The 21,096-nt window shown below is 37.7% G+C and overlaps 1 protein-coding gene across 3 annotated transcripts in view; it reads right to left on the reverse strand.

Moving 5' to 3' along the window:
- Positions 1 to 8,006: 8,006 nt before the first annotated feature.
- LOC123772426 (sorting nexin-13) overlaps positions 8,007 to 21,096 on the reverse strand; it is a 40,057-nt gene continuing 26,967 nt past the window's right edge. For 2 of the 3 annotated variants that reach the window (XM_045765559.2, XM_069325895.1), the window contains exons 15-21: positions 20,885 to 21,027; positions 19,756 to 19,974; positions 18,912 to 19,106; positions 17,997 to 18,211; positions 12,534 to 12,646; positions 10,169 to 10,334; positions 8,007 to 8,512 (exon numbers count right to left, since the gene is read on the reverse strand). In XM_045765559.2, coding sequence (XP_045621515.2) covers positions 8,437 to 8,512; positions 10,169 to 10,334; positions 12,534 to 12,646; positions 17,997 to 18,211; positions 18,912 to 19,106; positions 19,756 to 19,974; positions 20,885 to 21,027 — 1,127 coding nt within the window. In that variant the 3' untranslated portion in view covers positions 8,007 to 8,436. The remainder of the gene's footprint in view (positions 8,513 to 10,168; positions 10,335 to 12,533; positions 12,647 to 17,996; positions 18,212 to 18,911; positions 19,107 to 19,755; positions 19,975 to 20,884; positions 21,028 to 21,096) is intronic. The other variant, XR_011228896.1, reaches the window with a different exon arrangement.

Consider the following 21,096-nt stretch of genomic DNA (forward strand, 5'->3'; position numbering starts at 1 on the left):
TCGAAAGATGCTACTTGGTAGTGACTAAATATCTTAGAGTAACAGTGAAACCAGACATTGTAAGTCCGCAGAGTGTTCTACTATGAATATAACACCGAGTCACTAGTACAAAAAGGTAGGGTTTGTTTAGATCCGAAACCTATGTATATGGACAGCACAAAACCTCCGCCAGAGAGTGCAGCATAGTGGTTGCCAGGATCAGATTAGGCTGTCGTTAAGTGGTAGCTACAGGCGACGAATCTCACAATCCTGACCACTCTATGTGCAAACTCTGAAAGATGGAACTGGGTCAAGGTCTCATACATTACATTATCGAAAGTCCAGTCATTGGATCCTTCAGACCTCCTAGTATGAGGTACCTGGTGCTTTGCTATCACTTTATTAAATTGTGGTCTTAATGATATCATCATAATGCATCCGAAGCTTGCCAGTGAGTGTGTCACACACTAATCTTTTATTTAGTTAATAATACAGATGTACCTTGCTATGATTGTAAAAATAGAGATGTATATAGCAAAATGATTACAGTATTTCGTTTTTATATGTTATCTTATCAAAGACTAATTTTTCCGCATGTCATTATTAACATTTCACGACAATTAACACACGATCGAAATTCTAAATGTGCTTCATAAAACTATTTTCTTGTTCGGGACTACAGTATATCTATACAATTCATGCAACTGGATTTTTTTTTTGCAAAATTACAATAGTAATATTTTCAGAAGAAAATATATCATCATCCTTAATTATCGCAGAATAGGCTCATTCTCCAGGACAAGGCTGAACAAGGTGATCGTATTAGCACTGAGGGCTCTCATGAAGAAGGATGTTTTCTTCATTACCATCAAAGTGTTTCACACGAAGTAACATGCCTCCAAAGAAGTCTGCTTGCTTTAGAAATTAGTGACCCCAAGACTCTTAATATGAGTCCCTTCTGGAAAGTTCAAACAGCACTATAATAGGATAGGATACCTGTTGACAATTCCAAGGATCAACGTACCCGCGGGCCGGTCTCTGACCAGGCCTCCAGGTTCGTGGTCTGGTCAACCAAGCTGTTCGACACAGCTGCTCACAACCTGACGTATGAGCTAGTCACTGCCTAGCTGATCAGCAGCCCGTCCTCCAAACAAAGACTCAAAAGTGATTCCATGCACAAGCCAAACCTCCTGTTTATGAATGAAAAACGGTTTACACACGACTCACAACTAATGACGTTCGGACACTTCCGGAACAAGTGCTTCACTGACAAATTTTGTTCGAACCACAGCGCTATAAATGCTTCACTCAGGTACTACAAATATAAATAATCGTCAACAGAACCTAAACACCTAACCTAACCTATGCCTATATATGCACAATATGCTAATATATTATGATATTAATTTATATTTGAGAAAATTCCCGTTTTGAATTAACAGCATGTCAAAATTTGTGAATGCGTCTGTGGGGTCGACCGCTGGATGTAATGGACTTGAGTCGAGGACGGGTTGGTATTCGTTGAAGGTGTTTATCAAGTTCTCTCTTGAACACTGAGGAAGGTCGGCCAGTTATCCCCCAAATGTGTTGAGGGAGTGTTGAAAAGTCTTGGCCCCTTTATGTTGATCGAGATCTCCCCCAGAGTACCTACCTTCAGATTACCTTGAGGTGTTTTCGGGGCTTAGCAACCCCGCGGCCTGGTCCTCGACCAGGCCGACCAGACCTACTGCACCTTTCCTTTTCAATGAAGCTATTTTTGCACGTCCTGCCATGCCTTTTTGTCTCATGTGGTGTTATTTCTGTGTACAGAATTGGAATCGGTGAACAAATCAGTCCTAGTATTTTCCAAGTGTAAATTATTATATATCTCCCACCTGCACTAGCGAAAATAGACATAAGACTTTTAAGCTGTCCCAATAATTTAAATGTTTTATTGAGTGGATTCTAGTAAAGTGTATAACGGTTTATGATAAGACTACCACATACTTCGACATCCAGTTTTCTCCGCATTGGCAACATAATTACTGAAAAAATACTAATTTCACACCTCATTAACCCCTGCACTGTGTACCTTTTATAATGCCATTCCCATGGTACGCCGAAAATAAATTGTTCCAAAATCAGTATTTTTTGTACTAATATTGTTAATTTGCACCCAGGAAGCAAGAAAAACCAAGTATCCACCTCTTGTAATTTAGCTGTAGTGGCCTGGAGAACTTTTTTTTTTTTTTGTAAAAATGTGGCGAGTTGCCACATGGACATCAATATAATTATTGAAGTAGGAGTGTCAGAGGTAGTACTACTGGTTGACAGATCCCGAGTGTAAGGAGGAATTGTGTGAAACCCTGGTTAGGCTTCAGTGGAAGCCTCAGGACCCTCATGGATACAGTAGCACTTCAGGTTGCAATTCTTTTACCATGTCGTGGTGCAGTTGACTAGAGCGCGTCTGGGAACACTCAGCGCATTGGTTTGAACCCTAATCAAGGCTTCTGTGAATTTGTTCTTTGAAATACTGTATCACATTAATGTGATTTCTCGGTGTATATTATCAATTATATTTTATGGGGAAAAGAATTTTGTATCGAAAAGGGTAACATTTTATATACACTGTGTATTGTTTAACATAGGCTACACAGACTGTTACTTTGACTTGGTCGTCCTTGGAACAAATTCCCTCTGGATTGGGAAAATATCATAATTTCCACTAGTTACTGATTTACCTTTGTACATCTGTACGAGGCTTAAGAAAAACATGTAAAAAGTTTTTGATAAAAATTTATTTAACTATAAAAGTATTTTAGTCATATACAAATAACAGCATATAACTTGTAATAATATTAACTCATAAATCAAGTTGTTTTACCAAAATAAATTTAGCAAAATGAGATTCTATTGGAATTTTCTCGTCAAGCTCTATGTGATCTTTGTTGATTTAATTTTACAGAGGAAAGGGCCTATCCATTTTATATATAAAAAAAAACAAAATACGCAAAATCACATATCACAGGTAGTACAACTAAAGAATATAAATCTGGGTATTTACCAACATTTTTTATACTGTACAAAGATGATATATTAATTACAATTCATTACACATTTATAATACTGTACTATTATCTATGTTGTACATTATATTGTGGTACCATATAATTTATTGCTGCATTCTATAACTGATATCTAAACCTATCTACAATAATATTCACTAAAAATCTTAATAAAATATTGACAGAAAATCCAATTAATGTATACTGTTGTGCATTGTAAGCAGAACTCTCCTACTTGGATTAGTAAGCAAGGCTCGATGTGCCAAATAGACAGTTTTTTTCTTTGCTGTGCTGTGTGCATTTCTAAAAAGTTATGATATTAACAAAGTATTTGAATAATTATCTGAGACACTACTTAACATTTGTGGAATTTTACTTACATTAGGCAGTATAAAGAATAATGGGAATATTTAAGTTAGATGAGGTTACTAAGCTATTTTGTATTTTTCATATTTTGATTCAAAATCTGAAAATTACATTTAAATTGTGTTGAGCTCAATGTACTGAACAATGTAGGTACGGTATTAGAAAAATTACTGAGAAACTTAATTTTTAAAGGAATTTGGCTTATGTGGGAACTCCACATAAAGAGCACTACAGTTTCAAATTTTTTTTCTGAAAGGCTAATTCTTATCAAAGAAATATATGAATGACTAATTACTTGTACAATGACTTCTGTTTCATATTTTCATTAAATAAATGCATATTTATATACAAATAGTTCTGTATATACATAAAAATATACAATTTAGAATGTGGCTAATGCATCAGTAGCTCTACAGGCAACATCCATTTTAAATAACCATGTTGCTTTAATGTAGTATAACCCTTATTTGAATTTAATGTGACCTACTGTTTCTCACATCTTAAGTCAATCTTCCTTAATTTTTATATAAAAATAGAAAAAGACTAAGAAAGAAAACTTTGATTTTCTTTTCATTTATTCTTCTCTACTTTAAATCTAATTTTTTTTTTCTTAATATAATTGTGTCTGATTTGAGATATAGTCCTGCATCTCAATTCTCACAAAAATTTAATCAAGCACCGTCTTGAAAATAATGAAAACCCAGTATTGAATGTAATGAAACGCCTATTTCTGGGCAAGCCCCAGTGGCTCTCTGAAGCTATACAATGAGATGTTCCCCATCATCCATGGAGTTCTTAGGATTACCAGGAACCACAGCCCAGAACCTGGCCTCCTCACAGAGGTGCATGAAGCGGTGACATTTTGCCACCTCACCGAGGAAGGCAGTCAGAAAGTTCGGGAGTCGAAACAAACCACTGCTGAGTTCAAAAAGAGATCAAAGCCTCACTACCCACCTAATGAACTTCCCCAACTATGTAAACAAATGATCGAAACTGGTATGAGCCCATTTGACCCACCTCCCCCAATCATTTGGGAAGAGGGGAAAGGAGTCCAACCTCCTCCAGGAGTTTAAGCTGCCAGTTCTGGAGCAGGTGCACAAACAGGTCGAACCCAGCTATGTGGAAAAGCCAGGAGAATCAGGGAGCCACTGGGGTTAACCCATAAATAGGCATTTCATTAGATTCAGCGCTGGTTTTCTTAAGAGTGGGGAGGTCCCTGTGGCTCCCTGAAGCTAACTACCCATGAATGGAGATGGAAGAATACACATGAGAACTTACTAGGGAGGAGGGAAAACCACAGTAGTCAGGATGAAGAAGAAATCCCCAGACGAGATAAGACCCAAGGACACAAGGTTAAAGAGGCCCAGTAACATTCACGAAATAGACATTCTGTCTGTCTGTCTCTGCATTGTATGTGTCTATGTATTTATTGATCTACATACTGTATCCCTCTCCTTATATAACAGTATCTACAAGTAATGAGCTGGACTTAGACAAACAACCAAGCTAACAATCGAGCATTCAAAATGCTTGTTATTTCGCCTATAAGGTACCCCAGGCCACCAATTGGCCAGGAGCAATATGGTATTATGTGCAGGAAGTGGTTGAGGGAGTGAAAAAAGGAGAGGTGTCAGGGGGAGGATTGGCAAGGGGTTTGCAGGGAGGGAATGGGTTCATGAGGATGGTAGAGACAGGGAGACCAGGGAGAGATGTGTGGAGTATGTGACAGTTAGCAAATCCAGTCAGTCTTGTCTTCTTGCACACGTCAGCCAATCAGGCTGATCGGCAGCCAGTGCCAGCCCGTCATGTACGCAGCTAGTGCCAGCCCTTCACGTATGCAGCCAGTGCCAGCCCGTAATGTACGCAGCCAGTGCCAGCCCATCATGTACACAGCCCGCACAGCAGTCCACCTGCCTGCCCCCACCAAGATCTGTCAGCCTGCTTGCAAGGGTCTATGGTACAGTAATTGACGTATTTTGTCTCCTAAATACAGTACAGTATCGTATGTGTGTAATACAGAGGAACCTTGAGTGACAAGCAGCTCCAGTTACAAGCATTTCGAGTAACGAGCAAGCCTCTCGCAGAAAATATGTCTCGACTGATGAGCTTTCGCTCGATTAACGAGCGTTCCCGTTGGTTCTCGGACACCTCCGACCACAGTTTTGTTGTTATTTTTTTTTTTTGAGATATATACAAGAGTTGTTACATTCTTGTACAGCCACTAGTACGCGTAGCGTTTCGGGCAAGTCCTTAATCCTATGGTCCCTGGAATATGATCCCCTGCCGCGAAGAATCGTTTTTTTCATCCAAGTACACATTTTACTGTTGCGTTAAACAGAGGCTACAGTTAAGGAATTGCGCCCAGTAAATCCTCCCCAGCCAGGATATGAACCCATGACATAGCGCTCGCGGAACGCCAGGCGAGTGTCTTACCACTACACCACGGAGACTGCTAAATTTCACAAGACGAGTTTTCCACATGACGAGCTTGGTGCCGGAATGCATTAAACTCGTTAATAGAGGCGCCACTACATATATATACATCATTATCACTATTATTTATACATCAACTCGCCCAAATTATTTTATTATAAACAAGATACAATATAACAATTAAATGTTTACAGGTTTAATGAACACATCAAAATATGTTATAAAGTAAACAAAAAATCATATTCTGCAGACTTAAACATTTGCATTCAGTAAAATTTGTTATTCATTAGAGTAGTTCCTTGGCCTGACCCTCCCCAAAATGGCGTATTTGACAGTATTGTATGCATACACACAAAAACATTTAATGCATTCTTTACTGTATTGTATTGAAGGAGGGAGCAGAAGCATTAGAATTCTCGGGTCTCTCCTTTCCATCAAATGATTTTGGCAAGGGCATTTAGAAATGACATGCCCGTTAAGAACTGAAGTTGAGAGGTTTCACTGATTTAGGCTCAAATATTCATTATTCCTGGGGAAGCAAGTGCTTGCTTAACCCCTGCACTGTACACATGTTAAATGGGATATTCCTGTAGTGCGTGCAAAAAAAATTGTCATGGAAAGTTTTTTATTTGAAATTGTAAATTCACACAGGAAGCAAAAAAACAAAGCAAAAGTCTCAATCCCCATTGTATATCACTTTCCTTATTTATTTTGTTCAAACAAGTTGTATTAATGAACACCCCCCCCCCCATTGACACATTATGTATAATTTTGAAAGTAAATGTATGTTCAGATGTGTGTGTGTGTAAATATAAGCACACCATGCATTTATTCATACTAATACACTGTACATATATTGAACCCAAAACTTGAGAAAATTCCCCACCATAAAACACAAGCACATAAAAACAAACAATTGCTTTGAAGAAAATTCGGTACCAAAAGGTAGCAAGGCAAATGATCATTGCCAGGGAGGTAGGCAAACACTTCAACCTCTGCCCCCCCCTTACAAACCACCTGAACTGAATCCTTTCACCACATGGGAAGAATGGAACAGGGCAAGCATGGGGAGCTACTGAAAGCCGCACCAGAAAAAGGAGTTTCATTACATTAAATTCTTGATTTCTCAAAGGGCCACCTCAATAGCTTTCTGAGCATACTTACAATGGTGCCTTGGCAGATGAGGTCTGCACGTCTGAAAAGGAACATATCAAGTGAGAGAAAAATGCAGCCAGATCTTACCCATGGAACAAGAAGGCAGAAGAAGGCCCAAGGCACACAGGCACATACAGCATGCCAAATGCCAAAATTCAACACAGCAGACAGAACCAAAGGTCAACACCCATTTGGACCAGCCATAAGCATCAATCCTGAACTGCATCTAGAAATTCTTATTAGGGGAACAAGAACAGACCATTGGCTGACTGAGAGAAAGGTCCCAGAGAGAGAAGCTATTGGACAGAAGATCCCCACTGTTGGGACCCGAAATTCAGGCTCAGAGCCTCTGGATTTGGGATCCAGGCAATGTGATCCAATGACCAGAAAACCCTAGAAGCTCTGGGCGAGAAGCTCAGAGAAGCATATGAAATGCCTGAAAGCCCCCAACTCATATCACAGGGCAAAATATGGTGGCCATAGCAACATCAGGTACTGTTCTGTAATGCAAATTATGTATGGTAGGTGACATGGTCGCTGATAATCTGAAAATGCTTATTTCATTCGTGATGTACATGTTTCCATTCCAATTTATACTACAAACTCTACAAGATTTCCAAAATTTACCAAAACCATTTCCAGCTCCATCTCCAGATGGAGCTTGCCATTAATAACATTTTTGGATCCTAATGCATTAAGGCCTTTAGAGGAAATACAAAATTCATTTGAGTGACTACAATCAGCATTTTTGTAATGGCAGGTTGGAGGAAGCATACCCCATACCTAAAAAGTCTTAGCAACTCAGTGGATCTCAAATTGCTGAAAGTGATGTACAATACGGTAGTTGACTGTGTGGTACCAATATAAATATTATAAATTAGGTACTAATTATATGTTAATATTCAATTGGGAAAATTTCTCCCATCTAATGTCACCTATTGGATGTTGCAAGACACTGATGTCAGCAAAATCAAATATTGTACTGTATTAAACTTTAGGACACTTATTGGATGTTAATAAAACAATAAGAACAATAATACTTTAATGTTCTTTGTTTATTTTTCAAAATATGAGTGAACAGTGGAATGCTTGGCTTTCCATTTAAAATCTCATTTCACAGAAAAGATAAATAAATGACTTGTCAGACATCTGCACCAAAAATATATTATCTCAAACCTAGTCAGACATTTATAAAATATAAAATAATATGATTTCTAATCAAATATATACAACAAATAATTACATTAGATACAACCTCCAATACAATACTTGTACTGAAAATCTCAAATTGAGATACAAAACACAATGTAGAAATGCACATTTCAGATTTCTGTAGAATACAACTTCAATTATTGTACTGTACATGTATTTTTAAATAATTCCATCAAGTACTGTACAGTATAAACTATAATAAAAGAAAATAATAATTTTCACTATCATGTGTCTTTTGGTATTCATATCACCGGTCAGTTCTATTTTTCCTTCCATGGGGAACATTTCTAGCAGCAATACGTGCCGATCCTGTATGTAATGATCTGAAAAATAAACCAAGTAATGGATAAAGTCATACAAAAAAAAAAAGGCTTTGAGTTAGTATGTAAAGCACCTGTTTTAAGTAGAATCATTTGGTTGATCCTTAAGTTTAGGTCATGTGTTCTTGGATAGGATCCTGCTACAGTCAGGAAAGACAACATATCAGCAATGACACCAGTACTTTTCAAACAGTTCCTGCTGGATCACTACTGATGATACGGAATCACTGGAGCACCCTCTATCCAGCCCACCAAAATGAGTGAGTTTTATGAAAACTCACAAACTCTTTTGAAACCCTCTCTTAGTGTCATAGGTAACCACTAAATGAGGGTTCTCATTAATTACTGATCACCACCACCACCTGGCAACAGTACCATGCCTACTTTTAAGTAAGGTACATAAACCAAGTGATACTTGGAGGAAGACACTTCCAGTCTGGGCCTCACTTTAAAGAGAGAGGAACTGACTATGGCCAATGAATATGTAACAAACAGTTGCAAAGAAGCTGACCCCTGTCTCTCAGAAGCAATAAAGGGTTTTTTCACCAACAGAAGAGAAGCTGAAAAACCTATAAAAACTTGAAAACCCAATGCAAAACCTCCAAGATACAATGGAGGTACTGCACTCCAGCCTCCATCTGCCTAACTACGTGGGCTGGATGGTAGAGCGATGGTCTCTCTTCATGCAGGTTGGTGTTCCATCCCTGACCGTCCAAGTGGTTGGGCACTATTCCTTTCCCCCTGTCCCATCCCAAGTCCTTATCCTGATACCTTCCAAGTGCTATATACGCATAATGGCTTGGTACTTTCTCCTGATAAGTTCCCTTTCCTTCTCAGCCTCCATCAGTATACCTGCCAGTGCCTGCAAGAGATAGGACTGAAATCCTATAAGACCCACAGCTAATGGATGAAGACAGGAATTCAAGCACTTAATACACATCACAGAAACTGAAGCATCAGGAACAGACCCTTGAATACAGCTCTTTCTGTCTTAATATTCACACTGAGGCACTTGTATTGCCTGAAGTTTTCAATGAGCTGATCATTGAGTTTAAAAACAGATGGTTATTGTTTTTTTGGGGCATTTTTTCCATTTTCTGTGGAAATGATAAGCCTATATTCAATACATCTACTTGTATTTGCCAGCATATCAAGGTGAGTATGCAGCCAGTTACCACTATTTGCAATGACAAATGTTATCACTTTATCAGATGACAGCTTCATCAACTAGTGTAGGTATGTCAGCTATTAGTCTATTCATCAGCACATTGAAAAGCGTAGGGCTGAGTACTCTTCTCTGAGGTGTGCCCAAATCAAAGGAGACATTATAGCCACTCTTAACCCTCTTATAAATGACCGAGACATTTTTATTATTTCAAAAGCCCTTAATCCATTGTAATAAATCTTTCCTGACTCCAAAAAAAGGCTACCTGTTCCAGGATGAGTTTCCTATAAGCTATGTCAAAAGAAGCTTGAAGATCAAGAAAGGCAATGTGAATCTTTTGTTCCTGCCTGGTAAAGGACTCAGCAAAGCAAGTTTGTTTACTTCCCCCAGGTGAAACAAATGTAAAAAAGTGAAACCGAATAACTACAAACCTAACCTAACCTTATGAGACCTCGATCAAATTTATTGGATGATGATAATAAATGTCCACTTACCTTAGTAAAGGAGGTATTTGCTTCTGATTAGAAAGAACAGATTCAATAATACCCTCCAGCAGCACATATACAAGTCTCTTGTTAAGGGAGGTCCACTGCACCGTATCGTACACACCAAGTACACCCCGAGCTGTTGTTTGGCTACCTAATATTGCCTTTAATTCATCTAGGGGAAATAGAAGATGAGAGAATAGTAAATGTTTTAGGTAATAAATAAACAAAAAATTTTAAGAATTTGTTTTTCAGTTAGTTTGATTGATCTACACTTGTTGTCCTGTTACTCTGATACCAGAAAATTGCTTTGGGATGATTTTGCATGGGGTGTATGCAAATATGGGCTATCAGGAAGAGCTAATGGAACATGTAAATATAAACCCTCAAGAAACTGCAGAAATATCCTAAATAGAGGTACATGATGCCCTGAAAGCTGCAAATTTTTCCACCCAAAGCTGTGTAAAAAATCACTAAACAAGAAGGAATGTTTTAACAGAGATTGCCCAGCATTTCAAATCAAAGGGACAATGGGAATAAAATCCAAAGAATGCCATTATGAATACTGGAACACCCATACATACCAGGGAGATTTTTTGTAAGAGGAAGAGAAAAAATGGGGGTGAAATGTCCAAACGCTATCATCAACTCGGTCAAATGCTATAGAAGACAACGGGCACCTTACCAAGGCCACTGATATTAACACCAAGTACAATACCCAGCACTTTCATAAATATGATATCTTCTTTATTTGACAACATACAAAGCATCAAAACACAAAACAAAGTCCACTTTATAACTGGTCTCTTAAATGAGGCAAATGCAATGTTTGCAGCTTTGACTGAAACACACAAAGAACTATGATGACAATGAGATATTGATACCAGAATTCAATCTTTTCAGATGTGACAGGAAACAGGCTATAAGGTGGGGACAGCTTGTGCATCAAAGACCTTTATCTGCACAGAGCTGCTTAACATTACAAATGATATGGCAGAAATGCTGATACTCAAAACAGAAATTCTAAATGTCATGATTGTCCTTGTACATAAATCACCAGATGCAAAGCCTTCAGCAGGATTTGCAAATAAATCCTCCTCCAGCAAATAACATGATGTTTAATGTGGATAAGTTTCAATTACTGCACTATAGAAAATATAAAATATAAAAACAGAAACCACATATAAAACTTTTAAAGAAAAACAAAGTTGCTGTCACAACTGCAAGAAAAATGACAGGTTAGATAACAAGAATATTCCAAACAAGATATGCCACACCAATGATGATACTTTTTAAGACATTAGTGCTTTCTAGAGTATCCTTGCATACAAACAGCCCCATTCAGAATCAGAGAAATTGCTGACCTGGAGAGCATGCAAAGATCTTTTACTGCTAGAATACACTCCATAAAACATCAAAATTATTGAGACCACTTAAACATTTTAAATCTGTATTCTCTAGAATGCAGGGAGAGAATAATTTTAACTTGAAAAATATTAAAAGGACTAGTTCCAAATCTGCACATGAAAATAACAGCACAAGAGACCAGAAGACATGCCAGGATGTGCAAAACAGCCCCGTTGAAAAGCAGAGTTGCAATAGGTACACGGAAAGTGCACTCGATCAACATCAAAGGCCCAAGACTTTTCAACACTCTCCCCCCTACACATATTCCCTGACCGTCCAAGTGGTTGGGCACCATTCTTATCCTCTTTCCATCCCAAATCCTTATCCTGACCCCCTTCCAAGTGCTATATAGTCGTAATGGATTGGTGCTTTTCCCTGATAATTCCTTCCCTTCCTCTACACATACAAGGCATAACTGGCCGACCTCTCACAGTGTTCAAAAGAGAACTCAACAAATACCTTTGAAGGATATCTGATCAACCAGGCTGTGACTCGTATGTCAGGCTGTGAGGAGCCACATCGACCAACCTTGTTGATCAAACCAGCAACCAGTTGATCATGGGGAAGTTGATCCTCGGAACCATCAATAAATAGTCAACAGGTAACAGGTAAGATACAGCAATCACCACTTAAATAATTAATTACTGTACAGTGTACTTAAATTTTAAAAATATTATACATATATCTGTACATTTAGATAAATGAATTAAGATTCTCTTAAACAGCATATATAAAGCTTGATCTGTTTGTTTGAGATCTACCTGAATACATTGCTACTGTCTTTTGGTTAGAGATATCCATTGAAAGAGTAATGTTCAAGTAAGATTTCCCTCTCTCTCTCAACACTACACTAATCTGAGTGTCTTAACACTAAATTGCTTAACAGTATAATTTTCATTAGTAAAAGTTGCACATTTCACCAAGTTAGCATGGCTATTTATATAATTAAAAATGTTCAAAACCTTACCTGAAATACTAGCTAACATACAAGTTCTGGCAGCAACTCTGGTTCTCATTTTGATACTATTATCTCTTTCAAGTGACGGAGCAGCTAAAGTACCATTTGGCCAAAATGATTCCCTGTAAGACAAAAAGTGACCAGATATCAATAATTTTAATAATTTAATTCACGGTGTACCTATGAATACTGTTACTTTTACTGTATCTGTTAGGTTAAGGACCTGACTGAAATGCTATGCATGTTAGTGGCTTTGCAAAAATGTAAGAATACCAATGTTATGTACTCTCACAACCCATTGTATCTTTTTGTACTGTATATCAATAAACAAATAAAATATAAATAAATACATAAAAGAATAGTAGCTTTGTAACCTGCATGTAACCAATGTTGTAACCCTTTTTGTGTAATAAAATTTTAAAATAAAGTTAGATATATATACACACACACTAAAAGAATAAATATATAGACAAAATACACAAAGCACAAGAGAGTTGCTAGTCACTGTATGCATGAACATGCACACACACATGAGTAAGTCCCTGATCATTTTTGGCTGCAAAGAAAAGGCGATAACATCTAGGTCAGAAAGAGCTGTAGAAGAAGCTAAAGTAGTAGATAAAATTGTTGGCCTCGTGGAAGGTCTTACAAACAGAGAGAATGTGTGCGACTACAGGAGAATAGGCAGGTACGTAAAAGGGAAAGATCGACCTTTGAGGATCACCCTAAACGGTGCCAAACAGATGGAAGAAGTACTAAGGAATGCTAGAAAATTGCAAAGGGATGAGGATGGGAAAGGGTGGTCATTAAGACGAGATCTTTCAAAAGAAGATAGAGAGAAGCTGAAACTGAACCTCGCCGAGGCAAAACATTTAAATGAGAGCAGGAATGAAGAAGAAATAAATTCTTTTTTCTACAAAGTGATAGGGGTAGGCAAACCAGTAAAGTGGTACATAAAGGCAAACCAACAAAATCAATAGAGAGAGGGGGAGTGAAGAATAAGGAGAGGGGGAACAAGTTCCTGAAGATTGCATACACCAACATAGATGGAGTGAGATCGAAGATACTGGAGTTAAGTGATGTAATACAGCTGCAGACACCAGACATTGTTGCACTCACGGAGACAAAACTTGAAGATGTAATTTTAAATGAGGTCATATTCCCGAGGGGCTACTCAATTTGGAGACGGGACAGAAAAATTAGGAAAGGCGGTGGCGTTGCTGTGCTGGTAAAAGAACACCTAAAGGTGAAGGAAATAATGACTGCCAATCCACAAGAAGTTGACATAATAGCACTAGAGATCTGCTATGAGGATGATAAACTAATGATGATAAATGCATATAGTCCACCACCAAGCAGCACATGGTCAAAGGAGGAGCTAGATAGTAAACGTGAAGGTCTTATAACAATAATGAGAGAGATTATAGCGAGAGCGGATAACGATAGATCACGACTGTTGATAGTCGGTGACTTCAACTTGAAATCCATAGACTGGGAAGCATATGAAGCTAAAACAGAAGATTTTTGGACCTGTAAATTTGTAGACCTCATCCTGGAAACATTCTTGTATCAACATGTTAAACAAGCTACGAGGATGAGGGAAGGGGACGTTCCCTCCATGCTAGATTTGATATTTACCAGGAAGGAGGAAGAGATATTTGACATTCAGTACCTTCCTCCCTTGGGTAAAAGTGACCATGTCTTTTTGGGAATAAAGTATGCAATGCGTTATAAGCTGGAAGAAAATAAGGAGGTTGAAGCAGTTGGAAAACCAGACTTCAGGAGAGGACATTATGGTGACCTTAGAAATTTTTTTAGTGAGTATAATTGGACAGACTTGATGCTAGGCAAGGAAGTGAATGAGATGTATGGCAAGTTTTGTGAAATATATGATAAAGGCACAAAAAAATTTATACCAAAACAGAGATGCAGAACTAGGAAACAGGATTGGTTCAATAGAAATTGCGAGAGGGCTAGAGACCGAAAGACACAAAAATGGAATCAATACAGGAAGAGGCCGAACCCCCAAACATACCAGCGATACAAAGATGCGAGAAACAACTACACGGCAGTGAGGAGAGAGGCAGAAAGAAATTTTGAAAAAGGGATTGCGGACAAATGTAAAACAGAACCAGGTCTATTCTATAAATTCATAAACAACAAATTGCAGGTAAAGGATAATATTCAGAGGTTGAAAATGGGAAATAGATTCACGGAAGATGAAAAGGAAATGTGTGAAACACTAAACGAAAAGTTCCAAAGTGTGTTTGTACAAAATGAAATCTTTAGGGAACCAGATACAATAAGAATTCCAGAGAACAACATAGAATACATAGAGGTGTCTAGAGACGAAGTGGAAAAAATGCTCAAGGAGCTCGGTAAGAACAAAGCAGCTGGCCCAGATGGCGTTTCACCATGGGTTCTGAGAGAATGTGCATCTGAGCTCAGCATTCCACTTCACCTGATCTTTCAGGCATCCCTGTGTACAGGAATCGTAGCAGACGGGTGGAAACAGGCTAACATAGTTCCAATCTACAAAAGTGGCAGCAGGGAAGACCCCCTCAATTATAGACCTGTATCATTGACAAGTGTAATAGTGAAAGTATTGGAAAAACTAATCAAAACTAAATGGGTAGAACACCTAGAGAGAAATGATATAATATCAGACAGACAGTATGGTTTTCGATCTGGAAGATCCTGTGTATCGAATTTACTCAGTTTCTATGATCGGGCCACAGAGATATTACAGGAAAGAGATGGTTGGGTTGACTGCATCTATCTGGACCTAAAAAAGGCTTTCGACAGAGTTCCACATAAGAGGTTGTTCTGGAAACTGGAAAATATTGGAGGGGTGACAGGTAAGCTTCTATCATGGATGAAAAATTTTCTGACTGATAGAAAAATGAGGGCAGTAATCAGAGGCAATGTATCAGAATGGAGAAATGTCACAAGTGGAGTACCACAGGGTTCAGTTCTTGCACCAGTGATGTTTATTGTGTACATAAATGATCTACCAGTTGGTATACAGAATTATATGAACATGTTTGCTGATGATGCTAAGATAATAGGAAGGATAAGAAATTTAGATGACTGTCATGCCCTTCAAGAAGACCTGGACAAAATAAGTATATGGAGCACCACTTGGCAAATGGAATTTAATGTTAATAAATGTCATGTTATGGAATGTGGAATAGGAGAACATAGACCCCACACAACCTATATATTATGTGAGAAATCTTTAAAGAATTCTGATAAAGAAAGAGATCTAGGAGTGGTTCTAGATAGAAAACTATCACCTGAGGACCACATAAAGAATATTGTGCAAGGAGCCTATGCTATGCTTTCTAACTTCAGAATTGCATTTAAATACATGGATGGCGATATACTAAAGAAATTGTTCATGACTTTTGTTAGGCCAAAGCTAGAATATGCAGCTGTTGTGTGGTGCCCATATCTTAAGAAGCACATCAACAAACTGGAAAAGGTGCAAAGACATGCTACTAAGTGGCTCCCAGAACTGAAGGGCAAGAGCTACGAGGAGAGGTTAGAAGCATTAAATATGCCAAAACTAGAAGACAGAAGAAAAAGAGGTGATATGATCACTACATACAAAATAGTTACAGGAATTGATAAAATCGACAGGGAAGACTTCCTGAGACCTGGAATTTCAAGAACAAGAGGTCATAGATTTAAACTAGCTAAACACAGATGCCGAAGAAATATAAGAAAATTCACCTTCGCAAATAGAGTGGTAGACGGTTGGAACAAGTTAAGTGAGAAGGTGGTGGAGGCCAAGACCGTCAGTAGTTTCAAAGCGTTATATGACAAAGAGTGCTGGGAAGACGGGACACCACGAGCGTAGCTCTCATCCTGTAACTACACTTAGGTAATTACACTTAGGTAATTACACACGCAACTTCAAGAACAAAAGTTCATATATTCAAGCTAAGGATACAAAGGTGCCAAATAATTTAAGAAAAATTCTCTTTTCCAAAGAAAACTGTAGAAGGTTGGACCAAGTTAATTAAAAAGGCAGATGATGCCAATACAATCGGTAACTTCAAAATGCCATATGACAAAAGAATTCTGGAAAAATGGGACACCACAAGCATAGCTCTCATCCTGTAAATATATTTTGGTAAGTACACACACAAACACACTGGCAGGAAGAGCCATAGAACTTACCTAATGATATAGGTGTAGGTATTTTTAATTATGTTGGTGGCATCACATTGAACAGGCATTGTTAAAAAATGCATAAAATTATCAGTAAAATACAGTATTTAGTGTAATAAAATGTTTCTTTTCTTTTGGAGGGAGAGTCATTTCTCAGCAGCTTCCCTCAGCTTATGACCAAGATGCTGTAGGCCATATTCACATGCCAGGCTCCTGTGACAATCTCTGCCTACCAGTGGCAAGAACCATTGGAACAATTTTGTCTTGCCTCCTCAAAGAGGCAATCAGCATGTTTTAAAGATTTTACTCAAATACTCAAGCAAAACAACCAATAACAAAGAGTGCCACAAAACCTAACACTCCCATTAAATGTTTAGAAATTAAGAATTTATCAAACGCTCTTGGAAAATATCAATGCATTAAATAACAAACCACTCCACACTAGTCATCCGAAAAGATGGGGAAAAAAAAAGGATTGGATTAGGAAGCTAATGATGATAACCTAGAACATCCAAGAACACATTTGATTCTCTAGAAATGAGAACTGCACTGAGGATTAATCCCCAAGAATCCAAAGCAAGGCTATCCTCAGTTACCACTCTCACAAGGAAAACAACTGTAAGGAGCCACCCATGTTCAAGCAATGACCCACCAAGAGGCAATCAAGTAAAGACAACTGGCCAGACCCTGTTAGAGACGAATGCACTTTAGCATTATCCAGAGAAACCCCAGCAGATATCCAACACAATTGTAGATAACGTGAGAACCAGAGAGAGGGAACGCCAAGGAAGTGAGCTTTTCAAAAAATCTGAGACGGAGATTGGTAATGCAGGATCCATCTCAGGTGTTATAGGGACATCTCTGTACTCACCTAATTGTGAGTACAGAGATGTCCCCATAACATGTGTGTCCCCATGTCCTCTGTGTGGCTTTGGAGATGCCTGAAGGCTGACCAGCATAGAATGCAGCAAGTATGCTTCACCCTAACATAGTCCTAGAGAAATAACACACAGACAAAGTTCAGACAATGTAATAGGTGCTCAAGCTCCAGACAGGAAACATGCAGTCTGCCAAACACCAGACACAGATGCATGCACAAAATTATCAGAGTCAATTTTGGAAAAAAAGGGAAGTTGCTCGGGTGTTTCAGACCAACCCTAAGGGGTATTTCTAGCAAAATATATAACACAAATGCTTAAGTTATGGAAATGTGTAATTGTAGGAGAGATGGGATACTAATTAGGACTAAAAAATATACTAAGCTAAAATTTACTATCTTTACTAGTTTAAAATTACCTGAAAGTTTTAATATAATCTGCCACTTGTTCTGGAGAAGTAATAAAAGCAACATAATCCACAATTCTTCTGTTTACAATGTCACCGAACATTGCTTTTAAAATTTGCCGCAAGAAGAGCATTATACGCCTTCTAAACCATTGATCTTTGCTTCTCAGATCAAATACTTCATCCATCAGTAGCAATAGGATGCGTAATGGAATGTTTTCATCACCCTAGAAAGATAATCACTTTTTAAAAACTGAAAACCACACAACTCTCACCACAATAACTTTTATTCAGGCAGTATATTTTTGCCTTAGGGAGCAAGCCATTGGCACAACTTAGAAAAAGCCATATACCCCATGCTACAATTGTAAATAAACATGTTTCATACAGAAACACAATAAAATCATTCTGAAAAGCTTATTTCATGATCGTATCTGAAAAACTGGTGCTCTAAGGTTTAAAATGTGAAACAAAATATTATGTTATTTCTTATATAATCATATTCCTAATTACAGTACATACTTCTTGTTAAATCGTTGTCTTATGTCCATAATTTTCCTAAGATCAAGGTGTAACTATTATACAGCACAGTACATGTGTAATTTGTATCAAATCAATACAGTAATGAAAAAATATAGATTCTTCTATATTAAAATTCAGAAAATACAGTACTGTATTTTTTCTTCTAATGGTTTGGTTGTGATCTCATAAAAATGATGATATATAATTCCCAATTCATGTGCCTCATTTAAAATCTGGCAAGAGAAACTAACTACAGTATACTAGACTGTATCTTTTTTTTCTCTCATATTAGACACAGTACATAAATACCAGCAATACTGTAACAAAATCTCTAGCATACATTTATAAAACCATTAATATGAGATAACAAACATCTTCAGGTATGAAAATACATTTTCAACATACCTCAAGATCTAATGACCCTCTATGTGCATAATCAGCACTGGCCGTGAGTCTAGGATGTGTTGGCTTCACAAAACGTCTGTAAATACCATCAACCATACCATCTACAGTGTTGAGAACAGTGTCCGGCATTGACCGTACAGCTTTGCTCATGCTGTGGACTCCCAGCTTCAGTGGAGCTACTAAATTGTCTTCAACCTGAAGATATAAGAAAAATATTATATATTATGTGCATGTCCAGAGTCAATGCTTCAAAGATAAATACCAGATTTAAGGTGCGATAAATGCCAAGATACTGTATCTATTTTACCTGTAAAAATTGGCAGCAATCTAATAGCAAGCCTGTGAAACTGTTCTACTTGCTACGGTTGCCATGAAGCCTTGGAGCCAAGCCCCTTAACTCCACATGTGAAGATCAGCAGAATCTTGAAGAGGTCACATAGCTCCTGCCACTGATCCATTGGGAAAGATGAAGGGCAGGGAATGGGGTTTGTTTGGGGCAATGAATGACAAGATCAGAAAACAAAGGCTGTATACACCACATGAGTCAGACAAAAGATGTGGCTCATAAGGTTTTCATTCTGGATTGTAGTGAGCTGATGCACTCAGTAGTGGCTTGATTAGATTCCCCATTGTTTCCCTTTTCGTTCATATATAACAGGACCAATTGCAAAGACCCATGGATATAAAAGTAATAACAGCCTGATGATGATACAGGTTCTGCATAAATCATAAAGGTCTTGGCAGTGGGAGAGTTTGAACAAGATATTAACTTTGTTTGGGAACTCTCAGAAAATGATGCATAAGGTGTATGACGAGTTATACAATAGTACAGTACAGTATATACCTTTTTGGCAAGATTTTGAGGTTGTGAAGACAGATAAGAGGTTTGATCAAGAAAACGCTGGATTGCTTCTTGTAACCCAGGATGAGATTGAAGGTTAGCTGGTGCCATGACCGTCTGCAGCCAGTCATCTAATTCAGATTTGCGCTTTTCTAAGAACCAGGCAGCAAGATTATTCAACATTCTTTTACTAGGAAATGATACTGATGACAAGTCCATGAACTGAAAATATAAAGAGCATATTATAAGGATGGATGCACAAATGAACTATCATTATGTGCAAAATAAGATATAAACAATTTGCATTACATATCATATTTTCTAATTTCTAAAACACCAATAAACTATACTTTACTTACTCATGGAAGTAATAATAAAAGCAATTATTGAGAATGCCTCATCTTCCACATATGGATGCGACCACAACTGAGCATTAGTATTGTGTACAAGATCAATGTTAATTTTGTTTACAAAAAGTTGGGCGCAGATTTTGGATGAAGATTGTTTTAGTAGTCCACTTACATGAGAAGAAGTTCCCTTACTAATTACTAATTCTTTTCTGAACCATATCCTTAATGCCATTAAATTTTATTTGCGTACTTTGATAATACTGTACATTATTTACCTTTCAATCAACTTTCCATATACAGTACAGTACTACTAATTTATATTTTCTCTGCCATTTATTTTCCTAACTATAATTATGGCTGAAAATTTACAAGTTTTGTAGAGACAATAAAAATCAAGTGTTGAATGTAATGAAATGTTCTTTTCTAGTAAGACTCACAATACTTTCCTGAGCTAAGTTCCAGCCATGCCTTTAATCAGCATTTTTTTTTGTGGTTGTGCCTAAACTTTCTGGTGCATTTTCCTCAGTTGTGAGTTGATTTCTGAACCCCAAGCTTCTCTTACCGTGCAGAGTGAGCCAAATTCTGATCCTAGCTTGCAGGGCGGCAAAGATGCATCTCATAAGCATGGTGTGATTAACCAAGCTTGGCAGTATCGGCATTTAAGTTTGCAGAGCTAATGAGTGGTCTCTTCCAGAAAAACTGGATTTAAAGAACATTTACTGTCAACGAACCGTTTAAAATTAGTGTACATTAAACAGGAAAATAATATTGTTCAGACTTACTTTTGCAGTAATTGACAGATGAAAGTCGTAAAACTCAGAATATCGTCTAAATACATGCCATAAATCTTCCTGCCCTGATGCATCTCTACGCATTACACTAACAATGTAGATGGCATGCGATTTACTTCCTTCTCGAACAATCTCTAGAACAGAACAACATAAGAGATCATTAAACTAAAATGGGAAGAAAGCATTTAGCAAAGTTTAATCTA

The sequence above is a fragment of the Procambarus clarkii genome, chromosome 17 (assembly GCF_040958095.1).
Source record: "Procambarus clarkii isolate CNS0578487 chromosome 17, FALCON_Pclarkii_2.0, whole genome shotgun sequence".
In the NCBI taxonomy this organism is placed as follows: domain Eukaryota; kingdom Metazoa; phylum Arthropoda; class Malacostraca; order Decapoda; family Cambaridae; genus Procambarus; species Procambarus clarkii.